This window comes from Saccoglossus kowalevskii, chromosome 1 (genome assembly GCF_978046115.1).
Source record: "Saccoglossus kowalevskii chromosome 1, keSacKowa6.1, whole genome shotgun sequence".
NCBI lineage: Eukaryota > Metazoa > Hemichordata > Enteropneusta > Harrimaniidae > Saccoglossus > Saccoglossus kowalevskii.
In genome coordinates, this window is record NC_140641.1 from 17,961,765 (window position 1) to 17,987,271 (window position 25,507).

A 25,507-nucleotide genomic window follows, 5' to 3' on the forward strand; every position below is an offset into this window, starting at 1 on the left:
AATCCCTTGACATAACTCAAGATAACATGTAGCATTGGACTAAACAAATATTTGCATTGATAATAGGAATTTAATTACACTATCATATGTTAATTCTATGTTTATTGTCCCTTTGATATATAAACAAATAACATGACTTTTTACAAATACACCTGTCTAACCTGAATATTGGAAATATTCGTATCATGTTTTGACAATATCGTAATTGGCATTATTATACACCTGTCACCGTAACGCCATAAGTTACAACGTGCGGAATTTCACGGATTATTTTCATTCTAACATATTAGGAAATGCAAATTCCAAATATGGAATTATGATAAAAGCAAACATGGCTGCCACAAGGGTTTGACCGGACTCAACACAAAGAAGTTCGCTGATTTTGTTCTAAACTTTTTGGATTTCGGCATTCCCATGATGTATCATTGGGAGGAAAAGATGTATAATAATAAGGTTATTACTATGAAAACATAACACACTTTTATCTTTTTCACTTTGATAACTTGTTCTCTGGGAATTATAAACTACATGGTCTTTGTCCGGGAATGCTTTATATGAAGGATGACATTTTTATTCTGAAAAAGTGTTGAAGACATTTAATTACGAATATTCAATTTTGAATTTTTAAACATCATAACAGTATTTTTCTAAAAATTAAGAAAACAATACTTTAATATTGTTTGTAATTTTTACCAGCTATTTCTAAGGCATGCCATGGATATATGTCTTAACAATTTTCCAACCATCATTTTCTGACTTCTTAGATATTTGTACTCATTAAAAAAAATGATTGTGTTTTGTACTGAAACGAGGAAGGGGGGTTATCCGACCACTATTATGCCACTGGCTTGACCTTTAAATTATCTTTTCATTAACTTGCTTTCATTATATTATTATAAAACCATCCCTTTTAGAGATGACTTCCGTTAGTGATAAAAACTACAGTACGACAAGGTTGTGTCTTTGATTGCGTTTTCTGTGTTCTGTCGTCGGATTGTCGTTTTGGCCTGGAGGGTGTTTGAAGGTAAATATAAATGTGAAATAGTATCGCGGTACGGCAATAAAACATATTATAATACACCAATTAATCTAGTGACGATATTCTAAGTGCCCTGACTGGTCGAGTGTAACTAATGGGATATGTTTTGACAGTCTTGGCCGCCAAAGCACGACCGACCAACCATTACCGTACCCCTTCCCGAGTAAGGCTATACGATTTAACACAACCATGACTAAAAATAAAGTGTCTGCATTATTCAATGACAAATGTTATCATAATATTTCGGAGTGGTGTATGACTACACTATAAGTTAACAGTATGAATACATGCCTATCTACGTATTGTACACATGCGTGCACGTACACTTTAATTATCACACACAATTAAACTTAATATATCACTGATTTAAGCATGCTCACATACTTTGGAATATCAAAATCTGGAATGAAGTAAAAACCTAAACATTTTGGGACGGGTTATATATGACGATTATATTAACGCTTGGTTGAACGTCTTGTATATTTTACTAAATTATTTACACATATCGATTGATATGGCATTATATTTATACCGCCGTATTTTTAACCGAAATTGTGTCGTATGTCTGCTTCTTCTTCCGCTTCTTTGCAGTACACAATTTAAACAATTCAAAGAACAACTTCAAGAATTCACAAACTGTGATGACAGAAAGGCCGACATATAATCCGACTGTGCCTCCAATATCGCTCAGTAAATCTTCCCACTGCAGTAAATACAACAAATTTTACTTTAGATATAATAATATATGTATATGATATTCCATAAATGTATGCAAAGATGGAAGCGTATATTCGAAAAGATGAGTAAACTGTGAACCGGTAAATCATCTTATACTAATATGTATATATAATATACTGTTGTAATACTAACAGTTGCATTCTCAGTAAACGGTGCTGCGCTGTGCAATATATAAGTATTTGCAATAAATGTACACGATAGTGTCACTTCAAAAAATACTCACACTGTATGCTTTATATTCAGACGTTGTCTCATAACTCAGACGCTGGAAATAAACTTCAAGGTGAACAAAATTGGATCTGTTTGAATAATTAAAAAAAAATAACAAAATATCCTCTTTGTTAATAAGTCATGCTTTGTTTTACGTACATATGGGTTTAGGGGCACTATTGTTTTTTTTATATTCAGACTGTTCTGTTACATTTCTGGTAACTTGCAAATATGTACATATATAATTAACAGTTTAGTTTAGTTTTGAATTTCTACATTATTTTCATGTACATAACTATATAAGGTGAACATTTCAATTCAAATTAAATTATACCTAAGATATTTAGATTTAAAAGAATCTGGCAAACTGAACTGAAAGACCAAAAGTAGTTATGTTTTTATCCGATATACAATATATAGATATACACATAATTTGCTATTGATCATTACCTTGCCGACGACGCATCCGTAATTGTTCTCGTTTTACTGTTTTTGGTGTGCACATTCTGCAGAAAGTGATTCTAATAACAAATAAATATTACACGCGAATTGAATTAAACAACAACCTATATACAACTGTGTTTAACTTACGAATGTATACTGCATGAATAATTCACTATAATGTAAAACGCTCTGCTCAAAAATTGTAATACTCACCAGGTAGATATCTGAAGGCCACAGAGTCTGAGAAATTGTTAAGTCATATTGCGTCTCGCTATAGAAAGTAGAAATATGTTTTATCAAGATTAATATTTATAGCAACACCTCGGACAATAATACTATTTCGTGGTGATAAATGACATGATATAACAAAACAAGTCAAGTCAAAAGGCCACTTCATGAACAAAAATTATTTTTTTTCACACGCAACGTAATATTACCGTAATTGGTATAGTACAGGTGTGATGGTTCAAATACCAAAATGGCAACAGTAACATAAAGACTTCCCTGGCGGCGATGATAACATACGAACACGGAGCCAACAGATGAGGTTTCAACTGGTACTGGTATTATTATACTCTGCTAACATCAAGTACAATAACGCGGTAAAACGCCAAACCTCCAATAACTAGATACTTAAACTACAACACAATTCAACGAGATCAGCGATCTGAACTCAGTGCTGAACAACTCCCCTATATAGACCATTACATCAGCATACATAATGAGTCTGGCACTTACTACAAATTTCTAGAATGTTCCATTACCTTCTATTGCCTCCTACAGTGTTCTATTACCTATTCAACCAGTTTTTTAAAAAAATCTAGAATATTCCACCCAGACACAGTTTGGTTCTAGAACATTCTCAGTGACACGGAAGTGGTAAATAAGTCGTATGCGACATGCCTCCCCACTCAAGAATATTATAACATATAATATTACATGACTAGCAACGACGTCAATAATACGAATATGATAACAATTTCAAATAAAACAACAATACAATATATCAAATCGAACTGAATAAAGCTCTGAGTACACAAATTCGAAAATCACATACAGTAGAATATAATAAAAAATGAAATATAGTCATAAACGAATAACATTCTACTATACTGTTCAAAAGTTTAGGTAGTCAGGTAGGTGACGTCTCCCGCTCAACATACAACTTTAACAAATTTACATGATACGTCTTCACTATATCACCTACCCTTGCTCGATAATCGTTTTCGCCTATTACCTGCTCCACCACATAAGGACCCTTCCACTGCATCAATAGCTTTTTGTTGTCAGTTGGCAGTAAAATTAACACCTTATCTCCTTCCTTAAGCACTCGCTTCTTCGTTTTACGATCTTAGTAACACTTGTATCGGTTCTGTGCTTTTTGTAATTCCTCTCGAGCAATCTCTAAAGTCTGTTCTAACCGATCTCTCAACTCAAACACATACTGGTAACTATTAACTATCTCAGGAGTATCGCTTTCTTTGGTCCATAACTCTTTAAGGATCTTCATTGGGCCTCTAACCGTTCGACCATATAACAGCTCAAATGGGGAAAACCAGTTGACTCCTGTGGTACCTCTCTATATGCGAAGAGTAAAGCACTAATATACCGATGCCATGTCCTTGGTAGTTCATGGCACAACCGCTTTAACATCTTCTTCAAAGTACCATTAATCTTTTCCACCAGTCCATTACAAATGGGGTGATAGGGTGTAGACGTCAGTCTCTTAATGCTGAGCAATCTTGATACTTCTTGCATACATTCTGACACAAACTGAGTCCCCATGTCACTTAGTACTTCTTCTGGAACCCCCAATCGGCTATAAAAGTCAATCAACGCCTCGGCTACAGTCTCTGTATCTATATTTTTAAGTGGAACGACCTCTGGATACCGTGTAGCATAGTCCACCATAGTTGTGATGTATCGATGACCCGTCACTGGCTGGTGTAATTGGTCCAACCAAATCTATAGCCACACGCTTGAATGGCATATCAATTAAAGGCATCTTACCTAATGGGGCCTTCACAACTGATCCCTTTGAAACAGTCTTCTGGCACACATCACACGACCTACAAAAACTGGTGATATCTTGATGTAGCCCAGGCCAATAAAAGCTAGTCACAATCCGGTCTTCTGTCTTCTTTATCCCCATGTGTCCACCAAATATTGAATCATGTGCAATCTCCATAACATGAGTCCTCAACAGTTTCGGCACAACCACTTGACGTACCGTCTTGCCTCATGGAACTGACCGATCCCGATACACACAATATAGCAAGCCTCCATATACCTGGAACTCGGTTGTATGGTGCCCTCTCACTTCTGGTTCTCTCTTATTATAATACTTCTTCAACGATGTGTCTGCTTGCTGCATCTCGATTAATTTGTCTTTTGTTACATGTGCTCCAGTCTTTACATCACACACTTTGAGCGGCTTCACCTTACCAGATTTCTTCGCTTGCGCTCTGGTTGTTACTGCTCCACTCACATTCCACACTGGATCCGGGTCATCTGGTGGTCTTGCTCCGGGCACATTTCCAACAATTAACTCATAGATTGGGTCCTGCACACATAATGCTTCAACCGTGGCTCTCAAATATGGCATATCAATTTCCACCACGGCTACTGGAACCCTTCTTACAGTACGATCAACCATCAATATATGACCCATCTTTTTTGTATACTGGTCATCTGGTACCAAGCTCTTCTTGACTATAATGCCATTACACCCAGTGTCTCTCAACATGGTCACAACTGTGTCACCAACCTTCCCTTGACCCACAGGCAAAGTCCTGTCCTCTACAACGCCACTCCTTTCCATACATGCACCATTCACAACCTTTAACTGCTCCCCCGATGCTAACAACAAATGGTCCTTCTCAATCGTTTTAGGCACATCACTGTCAATTTGAACAGAACACAGCTAGCACTGATATTAGACTCCTCTTTAACCACTGCAGCTGCACCAGTAGTAGTGCTGGGTTTGACACTCTTTCTTTCTTGACCCTTGTGTTGTCCACTACGGCAGAACTTAGCCACATGTCCTATGTCACCACACTGAAGGCACTGTTTACCTTTGTCATGGTTGACATCAGTAATGCGGGATGGACATCATGCTGCTCGATGACCAACACCCTGACATACAAAACACCGGATACTACTACCCTGTCCCATATCAGTATTTCTAATGGCAGTCTTATCATTACGCCTCACCTGGTCCTTCGTGGATAACTGTCAATCATGTGCCACTAGGTACTGCTTTGCTATTACTGCCAACTCATCTAAATCTTTGGGTGCTCTTTCTTTAAGATAAACTGCAAGATCTCTTGTACAGGCACCAATAAACTGCTCCTTCACCATCAAGTCGGTAACACCATCATATGTTGCTGCAGTGCCTGACAACTCAACCCATTTAGCAAAATAGTTCTTAAGCCACACAATTAACTGGTCAGGACTCTCAGAACTTTCAGGTTTAATTTCACGGAATCGCTTCCTGTACCCATCCTCTGTGAAATCGTATCTTGCCAACAGCGACACCTTCACCCGATCATAGTCAACTGCATCAGTGTCGGACATCCTAGAATATACTTCCAGTGCTCTACCAGTCAACAGCGCACTCAATTTTGTGGCCCATCTCTATGCCAACTCGCATTGGTTGCAAACCTCTCAAACCGCAATAAATAACTATCAAGTTCGTCCTTACCATCAATAAATGCAGGCAACTTTGGTGACTGTGCATCACTGACCACATTTCGTTGACCACCAAAATCAGCCTGTTGAAACCCCGGCATTGCTGCTTGCAGCTCTAATTTCCTCAACTCAAATTCTCTTTTCTTTTCTTCCGCTTCCAATCGTAACTTTTCCCTTCTTTCCTCAATCTCCCTTTCCTTTTCTCGTTGTTCTGCTTCCGCTTCCAGTCGTAACTTTTCCTTTCTTTCCTCAATCTCCACTTTCCTCACCTCTGCTTCTATTTCCATTTTTGCCTTTCTCTCTTCCCTCGCCGCTTGCATGTCAGCCCGCTGAGAACTCAGTTGCTCCAAAATAAATTTCCTTTTGTCTTCTCCAGTCATTCCCAGTTCATCCGCCCATTCCATCAACTCTTGTTTCAACATGTCTTTCATCTCGCTGGCCATGTTGTCTTCTATATGTCCTGCTGCTATATGCCACTGCTCCCGGACGAGCCCCCAGATGTCACACGCAACGTAATATTACCGTAATTGGTATAGTACAGGTGTGATGGTTCAAATACCAAAATGGCAACAGTAACATAAAGACTTCCCTGGCGGCGATGATAACATACGAACACGGAGCCAACAGATAAGGTTTCAACTTGTACTGGTATTATTATACTCTGCAAACATCAAGTACAATAACGCGGTAAAACTCCAAACCTCCAATAACTAGATACTTAAACTCCAACACAATTCAACGAGATCTCCGATCTGAACTCAGTGCTGAACAACTCCCCTATATATACCTCCACTGTCTATAAATAGACCATTACATCAGCATACATAATGAGTCTGGCACTTACTACAAATTTCTAGAATGTTCCATTACCTTCTATTGCCTCTTACAGTGTTCTATTACCTATTCAACCAGTTTCTAAAAAAAATCCAGAATATTCCACCCAGACACAGTACGGTTCTAGAACATTCTCAGTGACACGGAAGTGGTAAATAAGTCGTATGCGACATTCGTGGCATTTATGTTAAGCTTGCAGTCGATGTACGATTAGCTGTGGTGTATGAGTTGCGCGTAATGCCACTTGTACATTTCTGCTGTTTCTAAACATCACGTATTTACTAACTGGTTTCCGTTTAATGTTTGTAGTATATAAATACATAATGACAATAAAAAGGCTTCGTTAGTACTTTACCTGCATGGCTGCCTACAATCACATTGCAATAAATCATTGCGGTAGAAGAACTGAATTAGATTGTTGCATCTATCTGTTAAAATACACAATTACGTAGTCAATTTCATGCAGACCTAAACAAGTCTACAACAAGTTCAATGGTACGATTACTGGTTTTTTTACAAGCCTCCTATCAAAATCTTTAATTTTGATATAATTAAAAAATTATACACTTGCATCAATTCATTCTAGTGTTCCTTTTTAATGGTATTTCTTGCTGTTTTTTCAAACCAATATGTACTCGTACAATAGTTTAAAAAAATAGTAGTGTTATACATTTATTATGACATTTTCCCATTCACACTGCGTATGAATTCCGTCCTCAAGTCAATGTAGGGATATACACATGACAGCATTTTCAGTGTATTTTTATTTTATCTACATTCAATTTCAATATATGTATTGAGAAGAACATCTCCTTCTTTAAATTGTTATTCATTGCTTGAGATACGTCTAGTTATAGACACGATTTTGAAGTTCAATAATACTCAATGATAATTATAGAAACTGCGATACATTTTAATAAATTAATTAATTCTAAATTAATATCTAAATTTTAAATTATATTCATTTGGCATTTTTAAAATTATCATTGCAATACTGTATATTTCAATTCACATTTGTTGTTTAAGCTCATATGGTAAACTGATGGTTCTTTATTGCAAAACAACAGATAAATAACAAGTTCTTAAATACATGAACACACCTTCATATTCATCCAATATTGTACACATTGACCCATTTCTATGAATAGAATTAGTGCATCCACAGTACTGTTCTAAGACGTTCATTATACACGCTCTTTCACATGCCTAAAAAATAATATACACTATGAGTACAATAAGTGTGAGTAGAATGATTGCAAACATAATTTCTTTCATTGTCTTTTACACAAATAAAAATAGAAGTAAACTTACCATTAGAGAATATTCATTTTGGAACCCATCAATGTTGAACACTTGCTCCGTCTTTCCATATGTACAGTTACCCCATGGGGCGTGCATCCTTTTTAAATAACTCTAGAACAAAAAAACTAATATCGAATACCTAATACCTAACTATCTGAGGCAGTATTTGATGAGTGACAATTGACGGGAGAACGTATCGGAAATTTCCGTTTAATTCACACTTGCTTGCGAACGATATATGTTCATTAGAGTAGATTTACTCGATGTGTTTAATATTGATAATGCAAATACGTTGTATTTATCGAACGCAGTACTAATTTTGATGAGTGTTTTGACATTTTTGTGACCGTTATTCGACTGCACCATTAAAATGGTCGAATCTAATGTTAAAGGGCGGTGGTCGTCGCGTCCCGTTGTGTTCGATATGGGAGTCATGTAGACGTATACAACGCGTGTAAAATACATTGTTTGTTTACATGAAATTCGAGACGCGCGCGCGACGACCACCGCCCTTTAAACTGGAAATGCTAGAATAAAACACTCTAAAAAGTGTATCGATAAGTAAACGGGATGTACTTCCCTACCTCTATCATTCCTATGGATGTAGTGGATCCGGGTTTGATTGTGAACCCGTCATGTTGTGGCATTGGCGTCAATTCAGATGGTAATATGACTACGCGAACACCGGCATCCATTCCATAGACACTGGTATATTCTTGTTGCTCAATGAAGAGAGTTAAATCTAACCCTACAAAAACAACATTAGCAATTCTAAGCCAGAGAAACAAAATCATTTTGAAGTACTTCGAACATCTATATTTCAATCTTATTTTTGTTGTTCACTGTACTCGATATATTCTGTTTTCCTGGTAGTCTCACAAGTAATTCTGTACAAAACAAATTCATTTTCACCACCGGACGGCGGTCGTCGTTCGTGCTATTGTGGACGAGTACAGCGATGATGTTTGTTATAGATGTGTTCACGCATAATGTGAACTGAAGTTACATTTCAATTGAGACATTGTCACTGAGATTTCGCTTGATGTACTAAGATTAGGATTATAAGGTTATTACTAAGATACCTCAAAGTATGCACGAACACAGTACAGCGGAAGTATCGACCGACGCGCAACGGAGGTCGATGCGACAGCCACAGTCAGCTGGCGCACCGTGATAATAAAATAAATACGAGATTTACTATATGGGGCCGCCATCTTGAATGACGCATAAAACTAAAGAAGAGACAAGTTGTGAAACGCGTTTTTCAGATTCCTACGAATCCGCGAATTCGTCGTTTTTGTGTGGAAAAATCCCTTGCATACGAACACCTAATTACGTGAAGAATCTAGAACACTAAGCCGGGGTATTTGAAACTAAAAATTGGCATTCCAGCACAGCAGCCAATCAGCGACGGCCTCACGCTTAGATGACAATTTCGGTTTCAAATACCCCGGCTTAGTGTTCTAGGTTCTTCGCGTAATTAGAATTGGCATTCCAGCACAGCAGCCAATCAGCGACGGCCTTACGCTTAGATGACAATTTCGGTTTCAAATACCCCGGCTTAGTGTTCTAGGTTCTTCGCGTAATTAGATGTTCGTATGCAAGGGATTTTTGCCCACAAAAACGACGAATTCGGCCGAATTTTAATATCGGTTGGCTTAATATAAACCCAAAGGACCGTATTTTTGTGAAAGATTGGTATTTTTGCCTCATTTGTAGGAATCTGAAAAACGCGTTTCACAACTTGTCTCTTATTTAGTTTTATGCGTCATTCAAGATGGCGGCCCCATATAGTAAATATCGCATTTATTTTATTATATCAGATGCGCGCCAGCTGACTGTGGCGACAGCGTACTGTCTGAGTGCATACTTTGAGGTATCTTCGTAATAACCCTATTATTATACATCTTTTCCTTCCAAGGATACATCATGGAATGCCGAAATCCAAAAGGTTTAAAACAGAATCAGCGAACTTCTGTGTGTGGAATCCGATCAAATCCTGGTGGCAGCCATGTTTGTTTTTATTATTAGAGGACGCTTACGCGCGTAATCATTCCATATTTGGAACTCGCATTTCCTAATATGGTAGTATGAAAATACCCTGTAAAATACCGCAAAATTACGGCACGCTGTAACTTATAGCGTTACGGTGACAGATGTATAATAATACCGATTATGTACTTTCTTTTAAAATATTGTTGATTTCCTGCAGACTTTATTCATATTCATGGCAAAAAATTATTTTACCAAAGCATCCCGGAAACCCGAAAATATAGTGAGAGCGATTAAGAAATGGTTGTTTTGTAGCTATTACTGTATTTACGGTTTCGAGGATGATCTGGTAAAATTATGAAGTGAATTCGCAGCGTGTCTGTTTCACAATCTATGAAAAAGATATAGGTGAAACACAATATGGAGAATGATATGGAAAACTATTACACAGCATTATTACACTGAACTGTCAGATTAACAAGATAAAGTATTTATATATTTAAACATCTCAACGTTGGGGGTAGTCGCAGTGGTTTCGTGGTACACGATACTTACCATTTTTAGCTCCAGGTTTCTTCACTGTTTGATCTCCTTCATTATTAAATGTGAAACAATTTCCGTATTTTTCATCTTGAAAAACTAGAAAATCGCTGAAATTGGATGACATGACACATTAACATTGATTTTACAAGGGATTCAGTTTTGAACACGATCCCTAGTTTTGAAAAAAAGAATATTGCGGTATCGATTAACGAACCACTGTGTGAATAACATTCATAATTTTTGAGCGCGTTTAAATTTTGTTTGATATTAGTTTGATTAACAGAAGGTGGAAAAAAACACTTATTCAATGATAAATATACATTTGTTCTAAAAACATAATCCAACATAAATTGATCCACAATATAAACTACATGAACAAAAATACGTTTTTTTCGAAACAAAACAGACACAACTGTGCGCAGACCTATGTTAACACTTAAGAGACATTTTCATCATTCTCATTCTAACCACTGGAAATCAACGTACCTTGAATTACACCGAACACCTTCAAAGAAGCACTGCGTGATAAAATCTTCGCCCTGATGTCCCAACTCATAGATATCCGCCTTTCCAATCTTTAATATTTCATCAAAGTCGCCGTAATCTGGTGTTAAACTATAAGATTTGAATCCCAGCCAATCGGGAGGATCTTCACCTTTAACTCTGTGGTACTGATGTTTGGCGTGGTACTCACTGAGGAACTCCCGATACATCTTCTCATCCGAGGTGATGTCCAAAAATGGTTCATACCAATTATCACTGGCGGCGCTCTTCTGGTCATCTGATCAAATCAGTGTACAATAATGATGGTAGACTGTCAACGTTATACGTTTTCAAAAAGCAATAAGCATTCTTCAATGAATTATTTCGTGCAAATATACCTCGATGCGATGCGATTCGGTGCAATGATTGTTTTTGTGAGATTTCTTTGTTATGGAGGTTCTCCATTGAATGACCGTGTGATTTCGGGTGTACGTAGGAATTCGAAAAATGTAGTAATTTTCGCCATTGACGAGAAACATGTGAAAATACAACACAAGTTTAGTTAATTCGATATCACGTCGTCATGAATTGGAGATTCTAGTTATCCCAAGTATCTGTTTTGCAGCTTAATTGTCGCCATATCATATCGGTTTCGTAAATTTTGCGAGCGCGTCAAATTATTCTTACCACGTTTTGTATTTATATTGGAAAGCTATTTCATGAACGCAGTTCATTTCAGGACATTTCATAGCCACCGCTAAACTATTTTGCTGGATTTTTTTTGGAAAATTAATGTTTACGTACTACGAACTTTGGAATCAATTCTATCAGGATATTTTGCACACATTTTATGACAATTCGTTGACAGGTACATTATAGGATGGGATATCAACATATTCAATGGGCTGTATCACATCGAGCAGGCATGAGATATGGGATAGAGACGATTATAGGGTCACGTGATCGTTACCTACCGGACGTACAGTTGAATTCATCGCTACCGTCGATGCAGTGTTCTCTGACGTCACACACTTTGTATATTTGCAAGCATTCCCCGGAGCCACAGTGAAAGTGTTCGTCTGAACAGTTGCCCTCGTTACTGTGATAGATACCTGTAATGGTGACAGTTATTTTCATTCAGCTAATTACAGATGCAATCCGCGGGATTGTGGAACATACATCCATGTATCAGGCTACACTTGCATAATAGAAGTACCGGAAAACTCGACCCCCAAAAATGCACACTTGAAATAAACACTAGTAGACATTTTTATTATTAGCCAGCCAGGCATCAAGGTGTCCTGCTTCCAACTCCCAATTCAAATTGCTTACAAATCTGTTATATATATTATCTGTTAAATATCTAGCCGTATATTATATGTTATTCACCCAAAGCTTCAAACCGTTGACGGATTACATAGTTTCTAGGTCTCTGACATAAAACTACCTTTGTGAAAATGCCACATATATGCACATGTATGTTATTCTGTGATACCTTTTCAAAATAAACGAATGGCTACCATTTTAAAGCTAAAAATAAGTTAAAACCATAATTACCTACCAGAACTGGATCAAATCAAACTTAATAATATAAAAAGTTCTGATTTTAAATTGTTGACTGGTTTTAGTTTTTTGTCTGTTGTACGACGGAGATTGTATCATGTTGGTGATTTATTTTTATAGTGACGACGGGCACTGCATGCTAATTATTCGTTACTACGTTAGTGAAACCATAATGATAACTAATGATTCACATTACTGCAAGGTACTCAGTTGAAGATAGTAGAATATATACATGCCCATACCTTGAATCTGTAACTGTTCATAATGGCTAAAACGTTTATCTAACTTCAATGTAGTGTTGTGATCGCCGTGCTTACCATCTACCAGTAACGAACACATCTCATCGCTTGGTTCATAGTTGAATGAAAGGCAATTGAAATCTTTAGTCGTAAAGCATTTATATGCACATGATTCCAGGCGTAGTCTGGATATGTTGACAGACTTTGGACCAATCAGCACTCTATTGCGTATTTCTTCGAAGTGTAAGGGTGCGTTGAAAGTTACATGTCCGGGGTCTATGTATTCTGAAATTCGACACAGAAAATTTATTTATATAAATCAGGTAATAACAATTCATTGCGAACTATTTGGAATTGACTTTTCAAGATACAAAAACTCCACGCGCCACGCGATTGATCTGTATTTTGTTACCCACCTTCACCCATCACTTGGACTTCACAAAAATTCATCCATTCTACCCTGCCTTCTAACTGCACGCTGACGTAGCGGCCAATTAATGGGAACACACACTCGGAGGTTATTACCGAATACACGTCAATGACGCCAGGCGTTAACGGGTCACCACACCGTGGATTCTGTTTAATTACTTTACTGTTACCTACTCGTAGTACAGCACCATAGGTTCTTTCCCCTAAAGATAAATTATATGAAAATTAACAACTCAGTTTATACAATGTGAAGTAATTATCTTTCTCGAACATTAAAACTTAAAAAGAAATCAAATTTCCAATTATATATTATTGAAACATCGACAGATACTCTGTCAGTATTCATCAAATTATGAGCACAATGAGAAACGCGATTTGAACACAATTTAGTTTTTGTTTGCATCAAATAATTACATACGTAAACACAAATCGTTTTAATAAAAATCCATTTAGAATCATTATTAAGTCAAATTAATTCATTGGTTTCTTAAAGGGCGGTAGTCGTCGCGGGGTCGTCGCGCCACGCATGCGCGAGATATATGGGTCTTATATAAACAAAGATGGCGACTTTGACTGTATTTTTTAAATGATTTGAAGGTATCGAAGGAGTCACCGGCGGTAATTAGTGCAAGTCGCGCCCATGTCAGAATTAGAAAAGCGCACTTGATTGTGGGAAAATAAATGTTTATCAACACAAATGTCGTACATGCGCAGCGCGACGACTGCCGCCCTTTAAATAAGTACTTATCGAGTAAATGTTTGGGGTCATATTATATATTATGCATGTCAATTGACATATTAATACTTACAACAACAGTCACCTCTGTTGTGAAATATGATTTCGTAAACTCGGTACTGGGTAAGTAGATCTACCCTCCACCATGGTTCTGACTCTTGCCGTGTGTGTATGCAACTCTGACCCCAGACGTAATCGAGGTTGAGATTTCCATCCACTGCCCTCGAAGCCACGCCTTTACTGCTCATACTGATCTGTTCAGCTGGTTTCCCCATGGCAACGTTTTCGAGCCCCAATGCTGTGTGCAGAGTGTGCAACAAATTTATATATTGTAAGCTCAAATCAAGTATTATATTATGTTGCCTTTGGTGAATACAATAGCGATACTGGACAATCACAAACACAATAGTTTATACACGAGTCGTTTTGGAACGTATGTTGGAATGGCAGACAATGTGTAACCGGTACGTGGTACCTCACTGCATGGTTTCGTTGACATGAAACACAACGTAAACTATTAACATACAATACTTACGAGTAGCATAAACTTCCACTTCACATAGGTTTAGGTAGTCTTGCCTATTTTCAATCTGTACGCTGACATATCGACCGATGAGTGGTTGTGAGCAAATCAAAACCACAACTGGTTTCTCGGACGACACTATGTCTTCCATAGAAACATTGCCGCATATTTCGCCGGTCACTAATACTTCGATATCGGCAGCAACTCTCACTACCGCTCCCGATAACCTCTCACCTTAAGAAGTGATATGAAAAAAATATGACAGAATATATCTTGAACAACTCATTCTGATCTAACGTTCACATGTGTCTTTGTCTTCATGCAGATTGTTACCTGGCTACGGTTGTAGTTATATGAAAAGTGTGATTGCTACAGGTAACTGGTAGTATTATTACTCCTAAATATACGTTAACTTTGAAATTATCGGCCATTTTTGAGGCTGACCATGACTGTGGCATTTGCATTCATATATCCGTGCGATTACTAGATATTTATTTTCATTTTTATTTAAAAACGCCATCTCAAAATGAAAATTATTGGGTAAATAATAATATGACATGGTTCAAAAATGTATAGAAAGCATTTTCTTCTTAAATAAATTGTTTTGCTGGAATATTTTTACATGCTAGATCTATATGGCATATATAAATATTCCAGTGATTTTGATTGGTGACAACGGTCAGCGAACGCCATAGGGTACGATACACCCACGCCCCAAGCCCCATGTCACTGTGTCTTCGCAATTTAACATTCTGAATTGGTGCCGAATTTATCGAACTTTAATTTAGCAGACTTTAAATCTCTTAAAAAGCAAGTTAAATCATCTACAAATGATGAACATTTCATTTCTGAATCAACGCCTCGAATATTCATTCTAATAACAAACTTGCTTTATTTAAGTTGTGTCAGAAAATCGCAAGTGCAATAATAAAAAAGGGAAAGGGAGACAGAGCCCCCTGTCTGACACACCACCCTGAATCAGAATACATAGTACCTAGACCACTGTTCATCACTGCTCGGATTTTTTTAATTGCCGGTGATCGTCGCGCAACGTGTGTTCTGAATTTATGTAGACAATGTTTTTTACACGCGACGTCCACCATCATTTTAATGTAGACCCGGCCCTGTAAAGATTTTTCAAAAATGAATTAATTTAATTGCATGAAACATATATTTTCATTCTAAACTATGAAATGTGTTCTGGTTGGTTATTATCTTTTGTGAATTGCATTATTCTTTAATATATTATTTATTCAACGAAATTGAGTCACCATTGGGTCTGTGTTTAGTAGTTTTATATTCACAAATTATTTGGAACAACACCTTAACCACACTGTATTAGGTAGGATGATTGGTCGTCCGTTTGACTTCCCCCTTTCTTGCAATAAATGAGATGACCCCCCTGAATATTCGAAAATCGTTGCCAGAGAGTATACACCACAATATGTTGAAAATTTAAATAATAACACATGTTTGTGAGGGCAATATCACGTTTTCGGTGAGGGCATCATACATATTCCGGTGATGACAAAGACAAAGAATCATCACGGGCTTTGGCGATTATCTGCATTTATATTGAAAGCTATACTCACTGCAGCAATCATCTCTGTTCACGATCGTTACATGATATATTGTATACGACTTAGTTAAATCTACCAGCCACCATGGTTCATTGTCAAGTTCAGTATGCGTACAGCTATGTTGCCAAAAACTAGGACTTTTGATACCATCCACTGCAAGGGGTGCCGGTCCTTTGTTCATTTCACTGCTCTGATTGGTAGGTTTATTCAACGCTGCATTCATGAGCCAAACAGCTGGTAAAGTAAGTCAAAAAAGGGTGATAAAAAGTCGTTTGTTAGACTACGCACATGTCACCTGTAATATATGTGAAGTACGCAATATATACGAGTGATCATATATAACTACATACTGCCTATTTAAGAGACTGTGATTTGCTTAATCTTGTGTAAATTGTAAACAGGTTACGGTTGGATTAACTGTAATACTTTATTCAGTACTTTATTCGACAAGTTTTGTATAAGATCAATTGCGTGACGTCACCATGAATCACAGAATAATGGATCGCAAAAGGTGAGAATGTGTTCTAGGGATGCACAATATATTGAAATGTTAACTCTAGATGTTGAGAACATAAAGACAAAAAAAATGCATGCGAACGTAAAAGTGTGGCTACATATCTGCATCGATGTGATGTTTAATATAGTATTACCTGACGCAATGATTTGTACTTCGCACAACACCAACTCTGAATCACGTCCAGGAATACTAACACTCACGTATCTGCCAATAATACCATTGCAGTTACGTGTAACAACACTGTAATTTGTCGCATCTGTGATAGATTCACCGCACTGCTGGTTCAGACTGTAGTTACCAGCGTCGTAACCAATCCGTAGTTCACCGCCATCCAGTTCACCAACTGAAAACAATATTTATTTATTTATTTATTTATTTATTTATTTATTTATTTATTTATTTATTTATTTATTTATTTATTTATTTATTTATTTATTTATTTATTTATTTATTTACGCGTTCAAGTTAGACATGACATTGCGATTCATTATTAGAACAGATCTAAAAAGATATTTTGCGGAGGTGATATAATGTCAATCCGGTATTTGTCATATTAATGGTGGAATTCTTTATTCTGTTTTTTATACTTCCACTGCTGAACAAATAATAGTGTTTTACATCTTCGCATGAGGACACGTACAAAATGTCATCTGGAGTTTCTCACATTGGTATTGCAAAAATTGAAACTTTGCTCATTAGAACGCATTTAAAAAGTTTACGATAAAGTTGTCTTTATCAACTTTACAACATTCATGAATTATGAATTGATTTATAAACGTGATAATACTAACTCCTACTCACTGGCGTAATTAATACTTTGATATAAATGCACTTGGTGTATCTTGTACGAATCACCGAGATCCACTTGCCACCATGGTTCGTACTGCTGTCTCGTAGTTGAACAACTGTGAAGTCCAATATATGTCTCCGTGTAACCATCCACCGCCTTTTCAGGACCGTATCTCCCGTCACTGCTTTGCTGGCTCGGTTTTCCCAACGCCACGTTTGGGTATTCCGAAACTTGATGAAAAGCAAACGAATGGTGAAAATTGTGTAGTTGTTTGTTGGTGATTCACTAGACTTACTTCAATTCGGACTTAACGCATTGCATTTATTTAATAATATGAGGTTATTACCAGGATACCTCAAAGTATGCACAAGATAGTACAGCTGGAGTATCGATCGACGCGCAGCGTACTGCGTACTGTCTGAGTGCATACCTTGAGGTATCCTCGTAATTACCTTATTATTATACATCTTTTCCTTCGACGGAAATGCTGAAATCCAAAATGTTTAGAATCAGCGAACTGCTTTGTGTGGAGTCCGGTCAAACTCTGGTAGCAGCCATGTGTTCCATGTTTGGAATTCGCATTTCTTAATATGGTAGGATGAAAATACCCCGTAAAATACCGCAAAATTACGACACGCTGTAACTTATGGCGTCACGGTGACACATGTATAATATAAATCGTAAATTACAGTAAACAAAATATACAATGCAATTATACTAGGAATGATCTAGTTTGCAAGGTGCACGGCATTCAAACCGTGCGATATTTTTAAACCAACTTACCACAAAAGTTATTTATTTCATCCGTCCCATCAGCGCAGTCGATAACGTCATCACAGAGAAAGGCATTCGGTATGCAACGCCCAGTAGACGCACATGTAAACTCATTTGACTTGCACTCTGAAAATTCAATTTATTGATACAGTGTAGTAATTTGTAATTTTAACATTAAGAGTGTTGAACCAGTGGAATAGTTTAATAGAACATGTTCATTGTTTTTCACATAAGAATACCAGTAAATCAAATATCATTCGCCTGAGGTGATGATGTTACAATGTGTGCTACAAATGTTAAAAAGACGTTTCACTTTCTGTGATTTCTAAAAACACCTAGTAAGCGAATTATGTACAAAATGTTTATACTAATTTGAAAATATCTTCAGCAAAAAACATTATCTTCAGTTTCATTCTCACCACAATTATCTTCATCTTCACCTCCGTAACAGTGTTTCTTTGTATCACAAACCAGATCTTCGTCAATGCAGTATCCATTGTTACTTCCACTTTCACATTTAAATTGTCCATCTCCACATTCAGCTGTCGACATAGATATAAATAAATGAGTTCTCTCATAATGTTCTATCGATATAAATGATTTTAGCGGTTTATGAATACGATTGCATTCGTTACTTATTACACTCATTAAATAATTTTAATTTATTCAGACACTTGGGATTTGGGCAAATGAATGATTTCTCTGGAGCTAAAATTCTTAGCAAACGTTCATGGCATCTTTGTTGGGAAGTTATTATTTAAATTATTAATTTACAAATTTTCAAAGTAAATTAAAACAAGCAATATGTCAATCACATAGCGTGATGAATAAAATAACAACATATATTTAGACTTAGTGTCACTTTAATAGTGGACAAAAATAAGATATATATTCGCTCTGAATAGAAATTAAGACAGTGTCTATCAAAACGATCTGAAAAGTAATTTTCAAGTAGGAGCATAATAAGCCATGTGTTTGTTTTACAGTTTTCCCACGACATATCGAACTGTTGATCAAAAGAAATAATACAATTTCTTACCATAGGTACAATGTAATTCATCGCTCATATCTAGACAATGGTTGACTCCATCACACTCCAAGTATTTTCTGATGCAGTATATGCCATTGGCACATATAAAGTCCTCTTCGATAGAACACACACCTGTGGTAATGAATGCCATAATAACAATGGGGTTCAAGGGCAGCAACCTCTCCCTCCGAAACGTCACCTTCGGTCAACAACATAACACAATGAACAGTGTAATAATAAAATTATGTTTGAATATCACATTAAACATATTCAATTTAATATTTGAGTTGAGCGAACAATTGAAAACTAGGATGAATAAGCCAAACTATTGACTTAATCCACTGTAATCCAATCAATTGTATCTCAGTAGTTGAAACTGTTTATGTGGCTTTCCGCGCCATCTACACCAATATCTTGAATTTTTCGGCTAATAACATTGTTTTTACAATAATAATAATGATGAAAATGATGTGTTACTACTATTATATCAGTAATATAGTTACCATAGTGAGGTAACACTAATGGACTGTCCACGATTAGCATCTCTCTATATCGGGATTTCAGTAGTGCACTTCGTCTTAGTTTATTCGTATTACATACGGTGATGCTTGGAAAAGGTCTCTCTGTGGCACTCACCAAGGCTACCTGTAAACTCGCAAATACGACCATAAGAAGACGAATTAGTTAACTCGTTACAAATCAAAAGTTTCGCATTGTTTGTTGTACCTATGTCAACTGTGATTGACGCCTAGTACACTTTTTCATATGACATGGTATTTCAGGATTGAAAATGTATATGCTAATCGCTAAACTAAACTCATAACAGACGAAATGGACATGTTATTTTGTAGTACAGCAGCCACAGCAGTTAATATGATGAACGATTTATTTTGTAGATTATATATAATACAGACAACGATTTACATCATCTCATTAAATAATACCTTCGTATTCACGTTAAACTCCATATACTGTATGATTAGCATCAAGGTCTGCGTTATGAATGCCGTGGCTGCAGCCAGAAGAATGATCGTCCAAGCCAGCCTGGAAGACCAAGATACCGACGAGACGACATGAGATAAGCCATGGGCTGTAGTGCTATTGGCAAAGTTTTTCACTATGCCGTACCAGTGTTCTGTCTCACCATCGGCCTGCTGGAGCTTGTTTTCATTCTTCGCACCCTCGAGGTGTTGGCTGTTATCTTCACTCAATGAAATATCTTTTTCATTTTCAGAGTTTGTCCGTCCCGACTTGTCTTGGGAAAACGTTGATAAAGTGAAAGCGTCATTGTCGCCCACGTTCGGTCTACGTAAACAAGAACACGAAGGTATACGTTTACCGTGAGACATTTGAACGGCTTTTGGTAGACAAACTATTTCCGATTATTGCTTTATAAAAATGTCGTTTCATCAACAATTAAGATGTAGATGTAGTTTTATGAAAACTTACTACATACTGTAAAAACGTCAAAAATCCACCACGAGTAGACAAACTAAACAAACTTCCAATTACTGTGAAAAGTGCGAAATGCATTTTTCTCAAGCGCTGTGCAACATTTGCAAGGCTATAAATAACAAATGTAAAATATACCTTCACTATGAAAGGGTAACCGGAATCTCCATATAATTTATTTGAAAATAAAATATACAAAATTTTAAAATATAACGACCTGTTTATGTGAAAATTACAGCCACTCTACCATAAGTGACTATACAATACGTCGTACTTGAATGAGTATGCAAATTTGCATTTTACAGTTTTACATCTGAAACTTGAATAGCTCCTAGGATTGTTTTCACTGTGTCACTTTCACAACATGTCTAACTATAAAACATAATTTAATGGTTACGATCGCTCAGGAACGTGTACTGCATCGTTATCTTAATTGCGGTTTTTAATGATAGTTTAATGTACAATAGAATCATATATCAGTTTCACCCGTGACATGTTATTGGAAATGTGTAAAATGCGATATTCGATACAAATACTCTAGAAACTATTATTTGTATTGTAAAATGCATTGACAGATTTTATCCCAGAAATTGTTTTTCAACGATTTGGAAATCGGTGCGACTCATCTGTTATTTACTGGTGTATTTACTAGTAAATTTACATTTACTAATTTCAAACGAAGCTCGTATTATTTCAAACTGATGCATTTTCTAGCAGCGAGATTCGCGCATCGTGCACATTCATGTCAAAAGAAGACACACCCTATCACATCGTGCCTGTTGTACATGCACATTTAAGCTGAGGTAACCTCAAAATGTTCATTTCATGACAGTGTGAGTAAAGCTTAGTGCGGACGAAATACATTTGTAAGTAATCTACATCGGTGTAGCATTCACGACATGTATAGTCACCTCATACATAGCGTCAAATCATTGAAAAACATGATGAACTGACGTCACCCACCTGGTTGTGGATTTCCCTTTTCTCGTAGTCCCTCCACTGTACCAGTTAAATAACCACGATGAACGGTATTGCGCTCCTCTCCATTTACTTTCCATACTTAGCGAATTCGCGGCAATAGATTAACGACATGGAAGTTTGCCAGATCAAATAATTAGTCAAAGACACGTGACAAATCAACTGCAATCTGATATGTGTATGAGAATGGATTACGTCACCCGTCGAGGTACCAGCATATATCAACGCTACCCTACGCTAACCCTCGTGGTATTCAGTAACGATGCGACAAATTAACATATTTTATTTTGGGAGAATATGCTTTTAGGTGAACTCACGAACAAGGAATTTAAAATCCCGATTGACCTACAATTTAATAAATAGTCTTCATTGTATTTAGCGTTCCATGATTGTCCTTGTATCACTAAGACAATCAAATGAACGACTCAGCGGATGATTAGTTGTATAGATCAATATACGCAAATCTGCATAATTAGGTCAATAGACAAAGATTTGCATAATTAGGTAAATAGACAAACATCTACATAGTTTAATCAATAAACAAATAGTTGTATGGGTGAAGTCGACATTTTGACGTGTTTCAAATGCTACATTCAGTTTCATGATATTTTGTTATTTTCGTAATATAAATGAAAACAACCTTCAAAGTACGTGACAGTCTATTTTTATTTACATCATAGTTAATACCCACCTCTGGCGACGTCACCATCTCTACTCACATTTCACAGTACCATCATGTCTTATGCGCTACCCGCATTTCTATACTTCAAACTTGTCAATAATTGTCGGATCGAGGTTGGGATTTTTTTTTCATTTTTTTTTCTAATGATAACAACCAAACATTTTTGAAAAGTATTGCACCACAATGCTAATTCTGTGGCACATGTCAATAACTTGTTAGTAGATCGAACAGATTTTATACTGTAAAAATTATCATGAAAGTCATTATATTTTCTTTTCATTTTAATAAAGACGAAATTATATAATGACACACAACTGATATTGTATTTATTTCGGGGGTTTCCTTTTACACGGAAATTAAACAATTATGTCGATAATAATTACGCATATATTATTATAATTACATTTTTCATAAAACTAATAAAGCCGGGGAGCTTACTTCATATCGCTTTCATTCTATCAATGACAAAGCAGCCTGGTGATGTATGCAAGAATTGGTTAGGTGTATTATTAATTGAATAACAAATGCGGCAAAACGCATTGAACAATTTATATAATTACCTTGAGCTAATAAGCAGGCAATAATGATATCGAAGACTGTGTCAAACTATGGTGGTGAATATTGAAGGTGCACTTTGAATTAATCGTCTGGACAGTTGATAGTTTACTGCTATGTAGAATACATCACATTGCAGACAATACCAGACCATTTTACTAGGAACCGGTTTTGATCTTTCATTTTACACAGACACGGAATAATAAACAATCAGTATTGTAACGAAACAAGTAATACATTTTTAAAACGGTTAATTAGTGATATAATTACAAATTACTAAATTACTAATGTATTAAACGTGGTTTACAATTGATGTGACAAGCCAATATGATAGTTTTGGAATAGTGACGGTTTTAACGACAATACGACAATATCTTAAAATGTATATAGCATATGTAAGAAGCCCGTTATTGGATCTCAGAATTCGTCAAATGTGTATACTAAATAATAATTTCGCAACTTACTGCTACTCAAAATTTATTCTATTCTATTCTATTCTTCTATTCTATTCTATTCTATTCTATTCTATTCTATTCTATTCTATTCTATTCTATTCTATTCTATTCTATTCTATTCTATTCAATTTGTGTAGTTTTCTTGATTTATTCTGCAGATATCGGTAAAATGTAGGTAAGGCTTTGGCGAAATTCGAAGGAGCAACTAATATTCTTCAACCTGGTATTTTTTTAGATTTTATTTTTTATTTTTTTCGTCTGTTTTTTCGAGTTTAAAAATGTGAGCTGGCTGGAGCCTTCATCCCTTGTCTATTTCTTACACTAGATACCAGCCGATACCCCTCCCCCCCCCTCATAGAGACTGCTTATTACAGTTGATTATAGTTCCTGGGCTCCCTGTGGCTGTATCGCCTCGACATCCAAGCCAACACAGCTTTAGCTGTGCTCAGCGACATTTATTCTCGGGTCAGGCATTTTCACCGCCTGGCAACCATCATTGTGAAACAAAGGCCAATAAATTCTCAGAAAACGGTATTTTGGGATGGTTGTTGTCACCCCCTACATATGCAACATATTTAAATTTGGTTGGGTTTCTTCAAAGTTAAGTTTGTGCTGTTTTCTCGATTTTAGCTATTTTCACCGGCTTTTTGATCAGTGCACAGCAGCTCGCGCAGAGTCCATAGAAATATATGATAGAGTGATGCGCGTCTTAAATAGCAACGTGGAGCGGTGAATTAGCTCCGCCTCGAAGATTTTGATAGCTTGGCCAAGCGCGTTGAAGAAAGAAGTTATATGATTGGCTGTTGTTAAACTGATTTTAAACTGTGGGGGCATTGTCACATACACATAGTCCAAATGAAATACTTCAAGGTGACAGTGGAGTGCTTCGCCGGAACATTCACCTTGAAAATTCAAGATGCCTATAACCATACACAATGGTGACACAAGAAAAACGCATTACATTTTACGAAACGGATACGACCTTCGCGGCCCGAGGTCGTATGACGGAAGCGCCCAAGCTTATCATATAAGGTTATAGGCCTCATTAAATATAAATGTAATTGCTCCAAGCTACTGGTGTTTCAAGTATTTCGCTTATTAATTTTAAATTAATGTTATTTTTTCTCTGACACAACGCCAACAACAATACGCTATTCTTCCGAACCAGAACCCCGATCAGAGCGCGTACTCTCGTTAGATTTCAGCTACCTGACGCAAAGCAATGTACCAATGGCAGACGAGAACCAGTTCGCATTGCGCGCCGTTTTAAATGACTTGAAGGTATATGTATGTCCAAATATAGTCAAATAGAGCCGGGCATGATATGGTCACGGCTCACTCATCGGCTGGTTTCTCATGTCGTCACGAGGCCGGACAATAAAATATAGTATTTTATTATTATGTCTTTTTGAGATGAAACGATCACCGCACATATACAGTCATCGTTTTTCATTGAACCTATACAACCGATAAAATATAAATATGAATGTATATATATAAACAGTATAAATCATCGTATAACCAAATTGTAATATTGAAAAGTGACATGGTGGTCAAAATAATATTTTACATACCCAATATCCTCGGATGAAATGATTTTCTCGATAGCATTTAGTATAATAGTTTGCGTAATGTCCACGCTATTTATGTTTACCCTGGGTATATTCATATGACGCTGGTAACACTGCTGGTTGTTGACATTGCGTGATGGACATCAGAGTCATTAATCTCATAATTATATAGCATTATATAGCTGACAATATCTTGATGAGTAATTATATTGCGAACGTCTAGGTCTGTTGATCACCACTGGGGCAGTTATGTTGTAGCAAATATCATAGATCGGATGATACGTTATCTATCAGTTATATATCGAGATGACGATCTATCCTTAACTGTGAAGACATTTTTTTTTTAATTCGATTTAAA

At 36.5% G+C, this 25,507-nt stretch overlaps 1 protein-coding gene and 1 long non-coding RNA gene across 2 annotated transcripts; both read right to left on the bottom strand.

Annotated features, from left to right (window-relative positions):
• Positions 1–1,335: 1,335 nt before the first annotated feature.
• LOC100368436 (uncharacterized) lies at positions 1,336–20,616 on the bottom strand (the record flags this gene model as incomplete). Its single annotated transcript, XM_078011683.2, has 23 exons — positions 1,336–1,742; positions 2,001–2,076; positions 2,438–2,508; positions 2,645–2,702; positions 7,311–7,383; positions 8,056–8,161; positions 8,267–8,368; positions 8,842–9,005; positions 10,805–10,899; positions 11,279–11,573; positions 12,250–12,387; positions 13,081–13,362; positions 13,494–13,709; positions 14,316–14,540; positions 14,778–14,999; positions 16,358–16,579; positions 16,996–17,205; positions 17,664–17,882; positions 18,436–18,552; positions 18,846–18,968; positions 19,466–19,588; positions 19,960–20,101; positions 20,401–20,616. Coding segments are annotated over 23 exons (3,672 nt in total), but the record flags the coding sequence as incomplete, so codon positions are not given.
• A 60-nt stretch (positions 20,617–20,676) lies between these two features.
• LOC146750405 (uncharacterized) lies at positions 20,677–22,046 on the bottom strand. Its single transcript, XR_014930378.1, has 2 exons — positions 21,872–22,046; positions 20,677–20,761 (listed from the first exon to the last, which is right to left on the bottom strand). It is a non-coding gene; the product is annotated as an uncharacterized LOC146750405 (long non-coding RNA).
• Positions 22,047–25,507: the final 3,461 nt, after the last annotated feature.